The sequence below is a fragment of the Nyctereutes procyonoides genome, unplaced genomic scaffold, assembly GCF_905146905.1.
Source record: "Nyctereutes procyonoides isolate TBG_1078 unplaced genomic scaffold, NYPRO_anot_genome, whole genome shotgun sequence".
NCBI classification, from domain to species: Eukaryota; Metazoa; Chordata; class Mammalia; order Carnivora; family Canidae; genus Nyctereutes; species Nyctereutes procyonoides.
In genome coordinates, this window is record NW_026575126.1 from 8,731,988 (window position 1) to 8,752,057 (window position 20,070).

The 20,070-nt window shown below is 35.4% G+C and overlaps 2 protein-coding genes across 20 annotated transcripts in view; one reads left to right on the plus strand and one right to left on the minus strand.

Moving 5' to 3' along the window:
• Positions 1 to 9,239, plus strand: part of NEXN (nexilin F-actin binding protein) — a 55,422-nt gene extending 46,183 nt beyond the window's left edge. For 3 of the 5 annotated variants that reach the window (XM_055340269.1, XM_055340271.1, XM_055340272.1), the window contains 3 exons: positions 2,836 to 3,021; positions 3,253 to 3,610; positions 3,703 to 9,239. In XM_055340269.1, the coding sequence (XP_055196244.1) occupies positions 2,836 to 3,021; positions 3,253 to 3,610; positions 3,703 to 3,716 (558 nt within the window). In that variant the 3' untranslated portion in view covers positions 3,717 to 9,239. Of the gene's footprint in view, positions 1 to 2,835; positions 3,022 to 3,252 lie in introns of all 5 variants that reach the window. The other 2 variants (XM_055340270.1, XM_055340273.1) reach the window with 1 other exon arrangement.
• Positions 4,628 to 20,070, minus strand: part of FUBP1 (far upstream element binding protein 1) — a 32,919-nt gene continuing 17,476 nt past the window's right edge. For 4 of the 15 annotated variants that reach the window (XM_055340276.1, XM_055340275.1, XM_055340282.1 and 1 more), the window contains 5 exons: positions 18,395 to 18,532; positions 16,595 to 16,669; positions 9,936 to 9,995; positions 9,710 to 9,855; positions 8,951 to 9,334 (listed from right to left, as the gene is read on the minus strand). In XM_055340276.1, coding sequence (XP_055196251.1) covers positions 9,326 to 9,334; positions 9,710 to 9,855; positions 9,936 to 9,995; positions 16,595 to 16,669; positions 18,395 to 18,532 — 428 coding nt within the window. In that variant the 3' untranslated portion in view covers positions 8,951 to 9,325. Of the gene's footprint in view, positions 8,115 to 8,950; positions 9,335 to 9,709; positions 9,856 to 9,935; positions 9,996 to 16,594; positions 16,670 to 16,700; positions 17,365 to 18,394; positions 18,533 to 20,070 lie in introns of those variants that run through there. The other 11 variants (XM_055340284.1, XM_055340283.1, XM_055340288.1 and 8 more) reach the window with 6 other exon arrangements.

Sequence of the window (20,070 nt, forward strand, 5' to 3'; positions counted from 1 at the left end):
CTATCCTCTCCCTTTAGATTAAAGGTCACTGAGATCGCCTTTAAAACCTTGTTAGCACAGGGACACCTGGGTGACTCAGTGGTTAAGCGTCTGCCTTTAGCTTGGGGTGTGATCCCAGGGTCCTGGGATCGAGTCCCACCATTGTGCTCTCTGCATGGAGCCTGCTTCTCCTCCCTCTGCCCATGTCTCCATCGTGAATAAATAAAATCCTTTAAAAAAACACAAAACTTGTTAGGGCATTGAGTGGAATCAGCTTCTGGAGGACTTCCTCCCCCCCCCCCCCAGCAATCTGGTATTATCTGGTTTCTTCTTTAAAAATGTCCACATTCGGGGATCCCTGGGTGGCGCAGCGGTTTGGCGCCTGCCTTTGGCCCAGGGCGTGATCCTGGAGACCCGGGATCGAATCCCACATCGGGCTTCCGATGCATGGAGCCTGCTTCTCCCTCTGCCTGTGTCTCTGCCTCTCTCTCTCTCTGTGACTATCATAAATAAATAAAAATTAAAAATAAAATAAAAAATAAAAATGTCCACATTCAGTGTGTCTTCTACTTCTATTCCAGACATCTTTCAAGGTCTACCTCATCCACGTAGCCTCTCCTGATCAAAGAATTCCACCCCAGCAATCTGTAGCCCTTAATCTATACCAGTCACTTGGTTATTTTTTTAAATGATTTTATTTATTTATTCAGAGAGAGAGAGAGGCAGAGACACAGGCAGATGGAGAAGCAGGCTCCATGCAGGGAGCCCAATGCAGAACTTGATCCCAGGACCCCGGGGATCACACCCTGAACCCAAGGCTGATACTCGGTCAACCAGTAAGCCACTGAGGTGTCCCTCACTTGAAATTTTTCTTTCTTAAAGATTTATTTATTCATGAGAGAAGAGAGAGAGAGAGAGAGAGAGAGAGAGAGAGAGAGAGAGAGAGAGAGAGAGAGGCAGAGACACAGGCAGAGGGAGAAGCAGGCTCCATGCAGGGAGCCCGACGTGGGACTTGATCCTGAGTCTCCAGAATCAGGCCCTGGGCCAAAGGCAGCACTAAACCGTTGAGCCCCCTGGGCTGTCCCGTCACTTGGAATTTAAATTGCTTTTATTGCCTTATTGGTGTTTGGCTTTCTAGTTTTCCATTAAGGCATACTCCAAAAACATTTCTAATGCTCACTGTTATCTCAAGTTCACTGCTGGAACTTCACTGTGCTTCGATATTCATATGGTGTAGGTATCAATACCCTAAGAATGCACCTAGAGAACAAAAATCATTCCATTTATCACGACTCTTGGTAGATTCATTTCCCAGAAACATTTTAAACCTGCCTTTACAAGGATTCAAGAAAAAGCAGCACTCGTATTTAATGATTCAAAGACTGTAAACTTTCTCCCAGTTTGTGAGGAATTCTCTCACTGAATCTATTTTCTAAAGGCAGGTTTGAAGTAGCTCAAGGAGTAACAGGAATTTGCAAACTTTTTATCTTAAAATCCAGAAAGCAAGTTAACTTGGGAGGGATCCAGTCACAGTAGCAATTATCCTACCCGTTGAAACACTGTATTTTGAACATTTGGTAAGGAAAGAATGAAACTGTATCATGTGATACACCTATCTGCATCATGAAATAAAACTGTAGTATCTTTTAACCTTTTTAGTAATAAAAAAAATCATAGCAACATCATTCGTGAGCAATTAACTGTAGTCTGGCATTTTCAACAGGCATTAGAGGTTTATCATTTCAAACTGAAATATTTGTGTTAATGGCATGAGTAGTAGAATTTACCCATTAAGTATTTGGTTGTGTCTGATGTTTTAGGAATTGCCAACATTTAAATAAAAATCTGATTCAAAAGAAAAACTATTCAACTCCTCCTACATTCATTGAAACTGAGCTACAATACCTCAAACTGATGCAAAACATCCATGCACCAAGATTTTTCTTATATAGGCAATTATTTCAGCGCTTGTTTCAGAATTTCCTTTAGTTGGATGTGGTATCCTGAAGCAGTTTCCTCATAGTAGTATGAAATATAAATGGTGAAATTTCCAGACAGAACCATAAAAGTCTAAGTATAGAAACCCAGAGTCAACTAAAGTACTTTAGAAACCCTGAATTAACGGTACCTATAGCCCCACTCTATTAAAACTGCCCTCAAGTCACCAGTGATCACATCATCACCAGTTCTGTAGACTCAACACTTTTAACAGTTGAAACTCTGCTCTTCAACCCCTTATGTTTTCCAACAAACACCCTAAAATAGATGACTAACCACCTACTTCAACTCCAGCCATTGCCTCTTTCAACAGTTTTCTTCCCATGTATCCTGCCTGCAAACATTCTTGTCTGCCGTTTCACCATCAGTAAACTTTGCTGGACAGAATTAATCCCCAGGACAGTTATTAGCTACGAAGGGTGAGGAAGGAAATCATGAAGCAGGAAGGAACAGAAATTTCATTTTCTGCATTATAGACGGTGAAGAATGATGGATAATATTGTGACAAGGGGGTATTTTAAGTTGTTACCATATATAACATCCCCACTCTTTTCTGCTACTCAATACTGTCAGCTAGCAGAGTTGGCTGAGCAAATACACGGGGACTCCAGTGTTATTGTATGACCTTTACACTGGGAGAAAAGGGTTCTAATTGTCAGAAGAATGTTTCCCAAAACTTCATCTTTCCCAAATTAGGAGATAGTGAAAATCTCCATGTCCAAGTATAGCACAAATATCTAAACCAAACATGGTTAATTCTTTTGTACTTATAAATGAAACTTCATAACTATTAATGCTTTAGCTCTTGTTGGTTTCCAGAAAACAAACAATTTTTATTCTTGGCCCACTTTCATAAAGGAAGAAGATGTCGATGTCAAGCCTGCAAAAAAAAGTGAGGCCCCATTTACTCATAAAGTGAATATGAAAGCTAGATTTGAACAAATGGCTAAGGCACGAGAAGAAGAAGAACAAAGAAGAATTGAAGAACAAAAGTTATTACGGATGCAGTTTGAACAAAAGGAAATTGATGCAGCACTACAGAAGGTACCAGGCTTATGTATCTTTTATTTTTCAAATATGCTCTTAAAATTTTGGTTAAAAAATTTTTTTAATAGGTTTCAGGTTAGTGGAATGTTTTATAAAGAACACGTTGTAGTAATATTTACATGTTCTTTGTGAAGCAAAAACCCACTTATCTATGAAATTCTATTACTAAACAATGGTCCTGAAAATGCTACTTTAAATGCCAACTTGAATGCACTTATTTTAATATAGAAAAGAGAAGAGGAAGAAGAGGACAGTGGTAGCATCATGAATGGCTCCACTACTGAAGATGAGGAGCAAACGAGATCAGGAGCTCCATGGTTCAAGAAGCCTCTAAAAAACACATCGGTTGTAGACAGTGAACCCGTTAGATTTACTGTTAAAGTAACAGGAGAACCCAAACCAGAAATCACATGGTGGTTTGAAGGAGAAATACTGCAGGATGGAGAAGACTATCAATATATTGAAAGAGGAGAAACTTACTGCCTTTATTTACCAGAAACCTTCCCAGAAGATGAGGGGGAGTATATGTGTAAAGCAGTCAACAACAAGGGCTCTGCGGCTAGTACCTGTATTCTTACAATTGAAAGTAAGAATTAATCATTTAATCTAGAACTTTTATTCTATTTAAAATTTTTTTCCTTTTTTAAAAAAAATCACTTTTCTTCTTCTCTTTTTTAGCTGACGACTACTAGCTTCCCTTCCCTCTCCCTGGAACTCTCTCTCTCTACCCCTCCTCCCCCCACTTTCTTACTACATCCATGTTTTCTGTGGCAGGGCCAAAAAATGGAAACCAGAAGTGCCATTGGGTTGACTTTTTATTCCTTTTCATAATAGTCTTCAAAACACAAGCCCATCTAAAGAATATCTTCTTCCTTTCCAAATGATCACCAGATTCATCGCCATTATTATGTAGAAGTTAATGTGTATTTAATGGGGTAATGTGGAAATTTTACTCCATTATTCTAAGTTCACAGCAATTATGTTTTAAAACTCAAATAAAATATATTATTTTGCATGAAAGAATGTCATTTTTTGAGCTATTTACACCTAAAATTAGCCTGAAATAGCAGAGACTTAATGAATTTGGAGTCTATCAACTTGAGTTTTCCTAAATATATGTCTTTCTGAACCAGATGGGGAAAGGGAGGGGTGGGGGCATGGAGAACAAAAGACTCTTAATTACTAGGGAAAATTTACTGGAAACCACTGCCTGCCTGCCTGCCTACCTAATAGGGTTCTGAGTGTTAAGAACAAAATATTAACATTACTTTTCAAATGTGTGTAATATATATTCAAGCTTATGAAGCCAATTTATGTTGTGCTCTTGCCTGAACAAATTATATTTTAGTGAGAAAACTTTGTATCAGTAGTTTATGTAGGAAAAAACACCTAAGATCTGAGGCAAAAAAAAAAAAAAGGAGCAATCTTCAATTTTAAAATCTGGTCTTTGGGTCTGTAAATAATTGTTCTATTACCAAGTTGTTTTGTAGTTTAGTTTTCTGGAGGACAACTTTATTTTACAATGTAAACCCATAATAAAGTAATAACTTCTGTATTAAAAATAGGCTTTCAGTATTTGAAACAAAACACTCCTTTATAATAATTGTCAATGTACATTTATTTTTTTTATTGAAGAAACCATAATCAATACAAAATTACAGCAATCATGTGCCCTTTTACATACAATGTCATTAAAGCAAACTCTAAACCACAGTTTGTAAAGTATTCAATTTACCTCAAGTCCAAGCTGCATCTCCCTAAGACACTGTTCCCATCACAGTAGCCATTTTAAGCCAATCTTCTTTTTACACACGGGTAGTTTCTGTAGAGAACACTTTTCTCAGGACGAAAATGCATCGAGCATGCATAAGAAAAAATATATAGATATATGCGCAAATACATTTAAGAGTTTCTATAGGGCTATCATTGAAGAAAATAAAACCTTGGGATCTGCTTCTTAAAAGCACCAATTTAAAAAAATCCCTCAGAAGTTTATACTGTGGCAAGAAAACTCAAGTGACTAAACAAAAAATAAGGTTATTTTCAGAGCGAAAATCATCTTTAGGTATTGTTAAAATGCATTTTAAATGAGGCAGAATTTTCAGAAAATAAAGACATCCTCATTGATCATTTCTACATCCTTATTCTAGACAACAGATGTCTGCAGATAGAACTGGTTTTCCTGGCAGAGTATTCAAACAAATGTTATCATTTGTGCATATATTCCTATTTCCCTCTTAAGGTACTCTGCTACTCCTACCCAAACCCCACCCTTATGAATTAACTACCAAGGTATTTGTCTAAGGAAATATTTTACAGTGTTTATAAACAACTAGTATTAAATCACTTGTTTTAGTATTAAAACCATTTTCATTAATTAAAAATAAAAGTATACTTTTCATTTCTAAAAGAAACATCAAACCATAAGAATTCTACGTATGACCACACTAAAATATCTTTAAAAAACAAAACACGTCAAGTTTTTAAGTGCTAAGTAAAATAAATCAATTTCAATCTAAACATTGTTTCTACCACTCCTAACATCCATTGCATTCAAGTCAACTGGCTCACCTTTTCTGCTTTCCATTTATTTCAAGGTTAAAATTAGCGCCATTTAAAAAAAAATGCAGTATCAGTGAAGGCTTATGGTAATGAATAAAAAAACTCTTGAAGATAGAAACAATGCCCCAATATCTATTAGCATTCATCTGTATTTTATAAAAATGCAAACTGCAACTAACCAAAACTTGACAGGCTCTTAAAAGATTCAAAGAGCTCCTTTATATTTATCAGTCTTAACATACCTATCATTGACCATTAAAACAATACACACATACACACACATAAATGTGGTGCAGTAACTACTTAACTTACAAAATTTAACAGTTCATGGAACATTTAAGATTAAGCGAATAGCACTTTAAAATGAAAAGTGATCAAAAGCAGGTACATTACACCCTATACCATATTATGTATGGGAATACATTTCATATTTCTCAATTATGATTTGCCAATTTTACCTTCTACATTGAGCCCTTCTATGGTCCATGCTCATCGGCTCACCAATGGCATACACTCAAAGGATTCCTCTTTATGGGTAACTATCTCAGGACCTGATTTTATGAGCTATGATTTGGTGCTTGCAGCATCTTCAGCACTGTGTGTGAAAATGAAGGCAGTATTTTTGAATATTTTTCTTTGTTGTAGAGATAAGCAGGAAGTTTTTAAAAGGATCAGCACATTTTAAAAATTGAATAAACAAAACTGGTATGATGCTGCTTTAATACATTCATCTTAACTCAAAATAGGTACCAGTTAAAATCATCTATAAGAACACAAACATTTTAAACTGGCAAAAATAAAATGCAGCGTCAGTTATTAAAGTATTATAAATCAGAAAAATATTGGTTGCTACACAGATTATGAAAGGTTATTTGCTATACAGTTAACATTTCACTGATGCACATGCCTTATCAAAACATACTGCCAGTATTCCTTATAAATTTTTCCTTTTTCAGTGTATATAAAAGTTATGAAAACTGAATGGTCTAAAAAAAAGTCATAAAACTCTTGACCCATAATGTCCTTACTGAATTATTAAACTTCAAGAAAAAAAATAAGGACTCCATAGTTTTGGAGGGCAAAGAAAATGTCCTGTCAATCTTAAAAAGATTGTGAAGGCTGTTGAAAGTTTCTGACCAAGTGATACCCTAAATCTAGAAAAGTATGTAATTGCCCTTTCTTAATTTGAACAATCCTTCTATGGTTGGGAAAAGATTACAAAAAGTTTGGATGTAGTTCAATTACAGCAGCAATCTACTCATCATTTCTTTTTTGTTTTAATAAAAAAACAAAAACCAAAACCAAAAAAAACCCCCAAAAACCATTACCCAGAAATGTAAACAGTTGTTTGAACAACTTACAGACTTTCCACTGAAATGGTAGCATAAATAACAAAATACATTTTGGGGAAGCAGTAGCAGATTGCTTTTGAATTACACAACCACAAAAACCTCACAGGGACAACATTAATGTACTGAAATATTTATTTATATATGTCCTTAGGTTGTGCTTACCTGTTGCTTTTTGCAGCAGAACCTAAGGTGGAAGGTCTGGGAAGGCACTGTGAAGTATAAATAATTGCACTGTTTGCAATTAATAAAGATTTTAAACCTTAAATGAATCAAAATCAACAGCCTCCAATTTGTGAGTTATGATATTGAATCCAACTGAACTATTTCTTCAGTTTAATTAATAAATGCACCACTTTCCTAAAAGGTCATCTATAAACAGTATCATGCAAAATACTGAAATTGTTCATGTCAATAGCCCTACTCTTAAAGATAACACATAACTAACTCCTTAACTATTAAACTTCAAACTAGAACTATATATCCATATCTAAATAAGGGCAAGGGAAGTCACTCCAGGTTCTATAAAAACAATCAAAAGCATTTCAAAATCTCTATAATGAACTGAACTATTTTCTACCCTATAAGTAATCTCAACATTTATGTTCCTTGTACATCTCCCTTAATAGTATATTCAGAACAACTGGTGCTCCCCACCAATGAAAGAACTACTATATTCATGAAATGGTGTTAAACTGCTACATTGCTTAATATTTGCAAACTGAAAACCACTTCTGTCTGATACATTTCAAGTCTTTCAAATTAATATAGAAGATATGCATACTGTACACTGAAAAGCAATATATTTTAGGAGCACCAATGAGTAATACTATTCAATTTAATGATCAGTTTTCTTTAGCTATAGCTAAAGCATATCAAAAATACTTACCCATTAAGCTCACTTAAAAAAAAATACAGATCTATGTATTATTCTATATTAAATTAAGAAGCAGTTATGGTTTTCCAAGATATCAGCACTGTATTCCAACATAATATTCACACAAAGTATGGCATTTACATTATGTGGAACATTGACAAAAAGATACTGTTGCAGTTCATCAATTTGTCATTCTGATGTACTTACAGTGCAATGCTCCTTGAAGGAACACAATCAAGGATGATACACAGCACAGTCCTCCTCACCCCTACAGAGCTAGTTCTATACTGGCTGGATCAAACCTGCACTTCAACAGACAATGGCAAGACAGACTGTATTTGCATGTAGTCTAATATATTAATATGCAAAGAGCCAACAAATATGCAAAGAGTAAACAATGGATTTCAACAAAATATCAGAACTTCAGCATGAGTGTTATAGAGTAATAAAGTGATTTCAAGTACATAAAAATTAAGTTGATTCAATGATTGGACTTGTGCATTTACAAAACAAAGCTTATCTATACTGCAAAAAGAAAAAAAAAAAAGAAAAAAGCTTGAACATTTCCATACCCCAATAATGTTTCAATGGCAGATGCATGTAGCTATACTTTTGCATACTACTTTTCTACCCTAAATTTAAAAAGAAACACACTAATATTGTATACATTGAAAGTTTCTTTACATGAAAAAACTTCTTATTCAACTACTCATATTCACTATCCGAAAACTGTTTAAAATTAGTTATGCTGAAACAGTCTTGGAAATCAAGTAATCATCAAATTAAGAACAGAAAGGTTAACTGTTATAGCAGCAGTACAGATCTGAAACAGTGGTCATGTATAAAAGGAAATTTCACTGTTAATGCAATGGAAGTATGCCAAAAGATCACTGTACAAACATGCAGGTTTTAATCAAACAGAAGGAAAAAAATGAAGATATCAGGATTACTTGTGCTGAAACAGCCAAATACAATAAATGGAAAAGATCCTCCAATCTACTACTATACTGCAAGGGGGAAAAAACATGCCAGTGTTTAAAAACTCAATTAATATTTCATGGGGAAAGCTTATATATTTGTGTATATGTATCTTAATTTATCATTGCTAAGAAATTATGAACCTTTAAATACCCACATATCCAACTTACCGACACAGGAGGTTTCATATCATTTATTGTAAAGCACAAAACAGGCATTTTAAAAGTGAAAGTATACATTGAAAAAGTACATTTATATCACAAAGCATTGACCACATAATAGTTGCAAATACATTTGCTGGAATGTGTACATCTACACTAAATACTAAAAACAAACCAATTTTCATTTCTACACAGAAATATTAACCTCCTATCAGTAGTGATAGATATTTTGTACATTTTCAAAAAAAAAAAAAAAACACTATTTTAAACCAAAAACAAAATTAAGATCTTCATCAAGTCGTCTGCATCCATATATTTAACAAAGGTTTTTTTCCCCCACACAATGAAGCAAATACTGTATTGTCCACTTCTTATTATTGGCCCTGTGCAGAAGAGATACATAAGAAATACACAAAAAGTTAAAGAAAATCCTTTAAATGGAGCTAACTCAGGAGTGAATCCTTTAAGAAAGAAAAACTGGTTAATATAAATGGTGGTGGCTTCTTGCATGATTTGCAAATCCCTGGGGGAAAAAAATTTATTTTTAAAATCAAAAGCATTGTAGAAATATTCACTCAGATGCCAGAAAGCATTATAAAAAACAAACAAAAAAACCCAAACAATACACCACAGTACTTCTTTAGTTATGCTATGCCAGATAAAAATTAAAAAGGCAAACGTAATCCCAAACAGACAAAACAGTAAACATGCAGAACATGATTGGAGTAGAAATCAATACATTAGCAAGTTTAGTATACCTGAGGTGCTGGAGGATGCTGTGGCATTCCCTGGGGACTTGTCTGGGCATAGTAGGCTGCTTGTTGTCTATAGTACTCAGCCCAGGCTGCACTATAATCTGGCTGACCACCTGGTGGAGCACCAGTAGGAGCAGGAACTGCTTGACCTTTGAGAAAACAGAACAACTTTGTTGCTGTAACCACAACTAAAAGCCCAAAAGAATCTCATTTCTAATAAAAACAATACCTTGCTTCTTGTAATATTCCTCCCAAGCTTTTGAATAATCTTGTGTCTGCCCTTGTTGACCTAAAAAAAACCCCCTAAATTTTAATACAAAATTATATCCACTGTAAGTACAGGTTATAAAGACAAGCACAGAAGGTCAGAATCGCTCCTGTTTTGTTTATTTTATATATTCAGTAGTGCCCTGTTTTATTTTAAATATTAGAAAACTACTCTTATAATTAAAAAATATCAGAATGCTGTTTCTTTTTGCCTTATATTAATCATAACTTTTAGTTCTAGATATCACTATTAATAAAAAGCAAAATCGAAACCATTCACATAGTTTTAACTAAGAAAGGCAAAGATTTCGGTATCTTGATTCAATTACAGAATTTGTAAATATAAATACCCTAAATGGAGTTTGTAAAGTATTTCATGTAAACAATCTATGGTACCCTGGTACTGATGTTGAGCGCAGGGATAGGGGAGGGAGACCATTTTTTGTTTTTGTCTTATTCATTTGGATGTTACATTAGAGGTTTAAAGTAAAATATAAATCCTTGATGAAGAGAAAGAACATTCTTGAGAAACACAAAACTCACCTTAAAGCTATTAAGACTTTGTATTTTAAGATCTGGTCAAGATTTTTGTTTCCTGATTAGTAACCTATAAACTATAAGTACAAAGACTAATCTTCAACATACCCTTTATCAGATGTTGAAAGTTTTAATACAAGATTCAAATCACAGTACAATTATATTAAAAGTAACCTGACAAAAGATATAAAAACCAATTACTGAAGAGGTTCAAAGTAACAAGACCAATGAAAAACAAAACTCAACAGCTTTATTTTTCTAGACAGTGTTAACTTTTCTGAATTTAGAGATAAAAAAGACATAACCACCTACATACAAAGCACAAAAATAAAATGGGCTCTGGATTAAAACAAACAAAACCACCACCTACACAGCTATAAAAGACAACTTTTTTTGACAACCAGGGAAACTGAATATTATTGATAATTGATAATATTACTGAAATAATTTAGTAACAGTCTGCAACTTACTTTGTAAAGGGTCAGGCACAATAAATACATGGGTGTTTGCTGTACTATTTTTCCAATTTTTTTAAGGTATAAAAGTCTTTGAAATAAAAAGGTGGGCAGAAAGAACAGGTGTTTTCTTATTTAGCTCCTTTGAGAATTTTATTTAGCTTGTAATTACCTGACCTGATGAATTATGGCTAGCTAAAAAAATACTGAAGCAAAGACACAGAGAAAGCTGTTATGTTTGTTGGATGTTACCTTAACAAGGCAACTTTATACAGTTGCAGAAATTAGTGTCTATCACCATCACATAATTGGTTGAAGAATAAAACCAATTCAGTTAATAAAATTTTAACATTTGTAACTTTAAAAATCCAAGAAAACCCCCCTTCTATAAATATAGGCAACAGCAGAGAAATCTCACGTAATATAAACAAAATTCTCTTATTTTTTTTCCCTAATTCTTTTCAAAGAGAAAGTTGAGGTTGAGTTTAACATTTTGATCCTGGGACACAAATTTTTTTTTCTGAGACACAATTCAAGCAAACCTGAAACAGGTTTCAATATTTAGACAACTGCCAAACTGCCATATTCCAGGTATCAATAGTAATAAAAATATGCTATGTCTCTTACAAACTGTACATTTGAAAACCTGCTAACTTGAAGCCAAACTTGGTTAAGAGAACAACAATTTCTACTTCAGGTTGACAAAAAGGAACTAATCATTGTTAAGAGATATTCATTTCAGAGGCAAAAGGACATTGTAAGATGGTAGAAACAGAGGAGACACATTAAGAAAATTAAACTCAAATGTTCCCTACCCTCCCCCCTAACTCAAATTATTTCTGGGGGAAGTGAAAGGTAAACATGTTGGACTCTAAGAGAAACAAACACTCAGGTGTAAAACCCCTCACGCTCCAATGTTGAAGGTGTCCAAAGAAAAACTCAACTCATTCCTCCAACCTGGAGGACAGAGGTGATTCATTTTGCCCTGCTCAAAGTGAAGGAGGAACTCCTATCAACGTAGACGTGGCTCTCCCCTAGCCTTTTATGCCTCTCTGCCCTTTTCATAATTAGCTTGCTCCCTTTATTCTTGGTTCAAAAACTGTTTTTTGAGGTCAGATAGTTCATACTTTAGAACATTACTTAGTATTTACATACAGGTTTACAGTATGTAAGGTTTTACTTTCATTTAAGAGTTAAGACTTGCTCTAGAGTTCATATGTAACAATCTATTACACCCCAAAACCCAAACCTGATTGAATCAATTTCACTCTAAGTTATCTCTCTAAACACTTACCTTTCCCACAACCACTTACTCTCTACCACCCACCATATCAGTGCTTAACATCGTAAGGGCCGGGGATCCCTGGGTGGCGCAGCGGTTTAGCGCCTGCCTTTGGCCCAGGGCACGATCCTGGAGACCCGGGATCGAATCCCACGTCGGGCTTCCTGCATGGAGCCTGCTTCTCCCTCTACCTGTGTCTCTGCCTCTCTCTCTCTCTCTCTGTGTGTGTGACTATCACAAATAAAAAACCCAAAAAAAAACCCCCAAAAATCGTAAAGGTCTTTCTCAACTCCCAACTTTTCCAAAAATGCCTTCACTAGCCCTCTTTCAAAGGGCAATTGCTGGTCTCTACTCTGAAATCCTGTCTGATCTCTTTAGGATGTTTATTACAAAGTCATTCTAGCTTCAAAAGTACCTACTCTTCCATATGTGCTGCCATTCCTTATTAAGACTTAAAATTTTCTTCATTAACCCTCTATAGTCTCATCTTTATGAATTTCTTTCCTAAATTCCGTTGGTAGGGAGCCTCAGTGGCTCAGTGGTTGGGCATCTGTCTTTGGCTCAGGTCATGATCCCGGAGTCCTGGGCTGGAGTCCCACATCAGGCTCTCCACAGGGAGCCTGCTTCTTCCTATGTCTCTGCCCCCCCTTCTCTGTGTCTCTCTCATGAATCAATAAAATCCTTAAATTGATTAATTCTGTTGGTATTAATCTTAGGAAATTTTAAATTATTCCCAGAAAACTAATTTAAAAACTCCTGTTTCAGGCAGCCTGGGTGGCTCAGCAGTTTAGCACCACCTTCAGCCCAGGGTGTGATCCTGGAGACCCAGGATCGAGTCCCACATTGGGCTCCCTGCACGGAGCCTGCTTCTTCCTCTGCCTGTGTCTCTGCCTCTCTCTCTGTTTCTCATGAATAAATAAATACTCCATTTCCAGAGGTTTATTTACCTATATAGAAATAACAAATTTACAGTGTTAGTATTGGGTATTTTCTGTTCTTAATGGGAAAAGCGGACATCTAGCTTCAAAAGCTGGGATAGCCTGCCTAGTTTGGTAAAGAGGGCACTGGATTGGGAATTAGGATGTCCAGAATCCTAAAAAAAATCCTAGCCCTGCCTGGAAGAGTTCAAACTTGGCCTCTCCAAATAAGGGAGTTGGATTTGGAAATAAACATTTTCACCTAATATTTTTTTTTTTACTTTCTTTTCCTTTTTAAAAATCTTGAGGGCATCTGGATGGCTCAGTCAGTTAGGCATCCAACTCTTTATTTCAGCTCTGGTTGTGTTCTCAGGGTCAAGGGAATCAAGCCCTGAGCTGGGCTCCACACTTAGCAGAGTCAGCTTCTCTTCCTCTCCCCTTGCTCATGCACACTCTAAAATAAATAAACCTTAAACAGTAAAAATTTTTAAAACCTATCTCAGTCAGTAAAGCTAAAGCATGTGACTCGATCTTGGGGTGGAGTTCAAGCCTCACATTGAGTATACAGGTTACTTTAAATACATACATACACAGAAATCAATCTAGAAAACTAACTATATTAGTTTTATGCTTTAAGGTTGCTTATGCGCGGTTGTTTAAAAAGATCTTAAGTAATACACCCAGGAGAAATTAAGGTAGTTAAGCAACCAATCATATAACAAAAAAACTTTTAAAAGAAAAAATAGATTGACTACGTAGCTATCATTCAAGACCTGACAATTTAGCATTATTTAAGATTTAGATGTGACAATCACTCAACTGATCCCCTTTGCTCAATAAATTAACAGCTAATCACTGTCAAGCTACAGAAAAACTTGTAACTGGGAAGAAAAAAAAAGGTGGGGTTAAAGAGGACATTAAGTTAAACAGTGTTATTTAATTATTTCTATAATATTTTTCTCCACACAGGAGTCAAGGGAGTCCAGCCTACTATCTCTAAAATTAAAACTTTAGGCAACAGAGTAAAGGTAAAAAATAAAAGAATGTCAAGGTGAAAAGTCTACCCTTAAAAATCTGAATGGTATGAAGACCTCACAGATTCCATTCAATATACCTTCTCACTTTTAGGCAAGTAAAATGTAAAAGGCTAAATAGTAAATTTATTATTGGCCAAGCTGCAAACAAATGATAAAATATAATAAAACATAAGTCACACTAATTCCTCCCCAATAATTATCTAGATTCACAAACAGGCCTGCTTTTATTCATTTTTAATTGTAATGCAGGGCACATTTCTGGTATATTAGCCACTGTGAAACTCTAAGTCAGACTCAATGATTTTAATAGGATTTGTTTTGTTTTTTTTAAGATCTTATTTATTCATGAGAGACAGAGAGAGAGAGAGGCAGAGACACAGGCAGAGGGAGGAGCAGGCTCCCTGTGGAAAGCAGATGTGGAACTGCATACCAGGACCCCAGAATCATGACCTAAGCTATAGGCAGAGGCTCAACCACTGAGCCACCCAGGCATCCCCACACCCAATGATTTTTAATTGCAACAATTTAATTACAAATGCTCAAATCTTTAAAATGGTGACACTATTTCATGCAAGTTAAAGTAACCATAAGTACTGATTACTAATGCTATCACAGAAAGATCAATAGCATCCTCAGTTATAGTCTCAAAACTATCCTCATTTGGACAATTATGTGACCATCCTAATTAAGAGTATACTGTTTCGAGAAAAACACTTTTTCTTTAAACAGAAATCAAGCTGTGTAAAACATTATCACTAGGTACATGTATCTCACACAAAAAAGATTAATGTAGCTACCCTTCTGGAAATTTTTTCCTTCTGTGCAAGGTGACAAAACAGCCATGGGCAAAGAAAACACTGAAATTTACATCGAGAGAATCTTAAGTAGACTATATCTTATGAGAAAATTCTACCACCTATAGATTCTATATCAGTAAAGGACGAATAAGTTTATCTTTTAGCTTTCATTTGTGCCCAGTGGCTGTGGTGTACATGTGTTAATTTTAAATGACTAATACCATTGGCTTCTAAAAAAACAAGAACCATTTGTTCAGAAATACAGATGACCTTTGAACAACTCGGGGGTTATGGGCGCCAACCTGTACAGTTGGGGGAAATCCCTGGGTGGCTCAGTGGTTTAGCACCTGCCTTCAGCCTAGGGCGTGATCCTGGGGTCCCAGGATGGAGTCCTGCATCGGGCTCCCTGCATGGAGCCTGCCTCTCTCTCTCTCTGTCTCTCATGAATGGAAGGGAGGGAGGGAGGGAGGGAGGGAGGGAGGGCGGGGGGAGGGAGGGAGGGAGGGAGGGAGGGAGGGAGGGGGAGAGGGAGGGAGGGAGGGAGGGAGGGAAAACCCACATATAACTGACTCCCCCAAAACTTAACTACTAATAGTTTTCTATTGACCAGAAGTCTTAAATAAGTCAATTAACACATATCTTGTGTATTATATATCGTATTCTACAATAAAGCTAGAGAAAAAAATACTAAAGAAAAAAATCCACTTGTAAGTAGTTCCATGAAGTTCACACCTATACTGTTGATCAAAGGTCAACTGTAGGATATCAGGTTCCAAGTGGTCCCAGGAAGACAAGTTTGGGAGACAGGTTTGCGATTTATGCCCTGCCCTCTTGGAAGTTCATATTCTGGTTTTACCACTTAGTAGCTATACATGTGACCTGTTGTGGAAATAGTTTTCATTCATAACAATTTGTAGTAATGTAATTGGCAAAATACCTAACAGTCGCATCCTTCATGAGAATATAACCAGAAGGGCAAGGGCTCCTAGCTATTATGCCCACAATCTCAGCTTTAACACTATGGTTTGGCATGTAGTATGTACTCTACAAGTTACTGAATGGAAATGGCCTTTCTAGGTGACTTTTTCCCTTTTCATATATGCAAATGTTATTTAAGTAATTAATGTCCTATGTCACTGTAAGTTTTATTTTGCAGCAGAAAATACCACACAAAACTGAAATTTAACCTATGTCAGTGAAGCTACTAATATATAATATACACAACTATCTTTGACAAAAGCATAAGTAATATTCAATGTCATATGTGCCAATGGGGCAATTTCTAGTTTCAATTATTACGCGGTTGACAAATGCATTTAGAAATAAAGACACTTCCTTGTTATGTGACCACAACCTTAAGTGTTTGTGATAAGCCTAAAGTTCAATGATTTTTAGAATGCAATCAATTATTCTACACTTCCAGATTTTAAAAGGTAAAAATATAAGTAAAATAATTAATTAATTAATTAATCAATCCTGGTAACAAAAACATGATACAAACATGTTTTATCACAACCTTAATCTTTCTAGTGTGATATTTCCTAAGTGCTTCGATTTCAATTTAATTAAATGTATAAAAAGAAATGTAGAACATACCCATTTTCTTGTAATACTCTTCCCAAGCCTTGGTATAATCAACCTGTCCAGCTGGAGCTGGATTCTGCTGATCTCCTTGTTCAAGAAAAACACAAAAAAATAAGATTGAAGATTTGAAAAGATGATCTTAGCCCTTTCCTTCTGTTCCTTGAGTGGAGAAATTGGGAGTGGCCTGCCATAGGGAGTGAGGATGCTGTGTGGTAGTGGGATCCTTGGCTGGGGCCAAGGACATAGGACACAGGATATATAGAGGCAGTCAACAGAGAAAATAGGTCTATATACATGGAAGAGAAGTCACATTGAGCATGTAAGTAAATTCACTGGTCAAATAAGGAAACACACTGAAGAGAACAGGTCTTTCACCATTAATAAGCATGAAAAGTGAAAAAGCTATAAAAAGAACCCTGAAGTGTTACAATGGAATTGCAGTCGATACAAGTCTTAGATATATATACATATATAGATACTTGTGTTGTTTCATATATGTGTAGGCAGATAAACATGCAGGTAAATTTCCTAGCTGAAAAGATCCAGAAGCAATGACACCCTGGTAGAAATGAACACACTGGGTTTGGTTTCTTAAATACTAACATCTACTAAAAGGAATCAGGGCTACTTGGAAAAATGGCTGATTGTAGGGCTTAAGCCCAGAAACCACAAAATAAACATCTCATTGTCCAACAATGTAAGGATGTGCTTTAAGAATGACTTATCAAAAGGATACAGGAGCCATCTTGAAGGTACTCCTGATTGGCCAAAGCTAGGGCAATCTGATAATCAAAATAGCAAAGACAGTTTAAAATACAACAAATTGAATAAAACAGAAGTCCATATTGATACAAATAGGAGGAAAAGAAAACTTCTTCCTTGCAGCACAATACCAATACATATAAAATTAATGATATAAATAGAAATTATCATGATAGCTGTAGCTCAATCTGGCATGTGTTTCCAAAAAAAGCTGCTATGAGGAACAGAACAGTCACATAATCTCAGTATAATTCTCCAAAAAACATTTACTAATTTCAAAGAGAAAAATACAATTTCATGGTACAGAAAACGTGGTGAACACTAATATGACTAAATGACTACAGTTACCATCTCCAAGGATGAAGTAGGTCAACATTACATGACCCCATGATGTAATGAATTAAGAAGAGCAGAGCACTATTTCTAAGGTACTGTCAAACCCCAAATAGAACCTCATAATCATGATCTCATCTTTGTGAGAAAAAGGTGAAGGAATTTATGTTGATTTGATTATCACCTAACAAAAGAAAAGGTCTGTACTTTTTTGCCAGATGGGATCCTGGATCAGAATAGAGAAGCTGATGGGACAATTGCTGAAATATAAGTAAGGGTTCTACACTAGAACAGTAATGATGTATCAATGCTGACTTGCTGTTTTAGAGAACTGAATAATGGTAATGTATTTTTGGAGTAATACAGAAAGGGTATTATTTAAGGTTACTGGGACATCATGTGTACAGCTTGGTTTTAAAATGGTTCTAAAAGACTACTGGTAATGGAATATGGACATGTATAACAAAATAATGGAACAAATGGGAGGTAAGGGATAAAATATTAACAGCTATTAAAAAAAAAAAAAACCAGCTATAATCCTGGGTGTTCTGTCAAGTGTCTTACAACAAACTTTTATGAAAGTCTGTAATTATTTCAAAAGGAAAGTCTGCTCACTGATAAATCCTGGAAATTTTAGGCATTATACATTCATGTATTTCATATATAATTCCAAACACAAGTTTCTACTTCTACATACAAAATAAATTCTTTAATTACCATAGTTACCTTGTCCATTGGTTTGGGTTGTAGTTGGTGCACCAGCAGGAGCTGCAGGTGGTGGCTGTGCTTGCTGTTGATAATAGTGAGCATAATAGGCAGCCCAAGCTGCTGAATTTGGATCCGTTCCTGCCTTAGCTAGAATAAACACAAGTTCAAGGTTTGCATCTGAAGTCCGTAACCTCTCTCACACAAACATCATTTGGTAAATAAACAGACCCCAAAATTAACTGGATGTCAAAAATAAATGGTAAATGAGAAGTTTTCGATTCTATAATAAACAGACCCCAAAATTAACTGGACCTCAAAAAATAAATGGTATATGAGAAGTTTTCGATTCTATTATTTTAATTGTCATCATTAGCTTTAAATGAAGAAAAGTGAGGTGCAGAGATTAAATGATGTTCCTTGAAAACTAGCTGAATGGCAGAATTAGGATAGGAATAAAGATATTGTCTCCAAATCCAATGCTTTGCCTCAAACCATCCTGTCCCTTGGGTTTTTTCCTAAACTGGTTTTCCCTCAAGCACAGCAGTTCTTCCATGGTAGATAACTAAAGAAAAGGACTTCTAGAAACTAACCTGTACAAGAAATAATTGTTTTACAGCTATGAATTCTATTCTGTCATTTTCAATGTAGAGACAACATAAAAAAATCTTAAATCATATTTCATCTCCTATTTCAGAGTAATTATCCTAGAACATATACTTGATGTCAGTCACTGGCCCTACTTGAAATTCTTCACTTATTCTAGAGTCTTCAGAGCTATCAAAGCTTTTAAGTGCAACATCATCACCCAGTATCTTTAATGATCTGAACCCCCTGGCTTATCTTTTCCATTCTAGCCATATCTTCCCTCATTTGTCAGTATTTTTCCAACACTCAAGTTCTGGTCACAGTAAATTGCTCATACTTTTTCAGAAGTTAACATGTTCATTATCTGGCTGTACACCATGTTACGCTTCCTCTGCACTTGCACCCTCATTTTAAACTTCATAAAAATCAAGTCATGCAGTAAGCGCAGTAAGCATTTGAGACCTCTCCATCAGAAACAAATCCTCTCGATTCTGGTCCCTTATACCAACAATATCATACGGCACTATAGACATATCTTTATTACTTTGTTATTACCAAGAAAAATGCAATTTCCTTAGCCAGAGTCTATATCTATATGAAATCAGTTTAGCCTTTATCCCAAATGGGCAGCAAGTCTCAATGCTTAATAGAATTTGAGAAAAATGGAGCAAGATTTCTAGAGGGATACAATTTTTAAGGTAATAAAATTTTAAGGCATTATCCACCTTCCGAACCTTCAAGTAATAAATGTATTGCTTTTCTAAGTTAGATGTTTAAGTCTTAATTGGGTCACTACGTGTATACTAATACAAATATTCTACTTGACATCATCATATAAAACACTTCAGAAAATCATACTTGTACTCCTGAATGTGTAGAAGGTTTAACAGAACCAATCTCATAGTTACATATAACTAATACTTAAAGAGTTTACTAATTATTACTAATTATTAATTCAAAATAATTATCTTTCATTTATCATTTTATAGGTTAGAAAAATAAATATAGAAGGGTTAAAAAACTTGCTTACTATCCCACAATTACAAAAGTTGTAGGACTAGAACATAGCTGGGTCTGTTTCACTCTGAAATCGAAGTTCT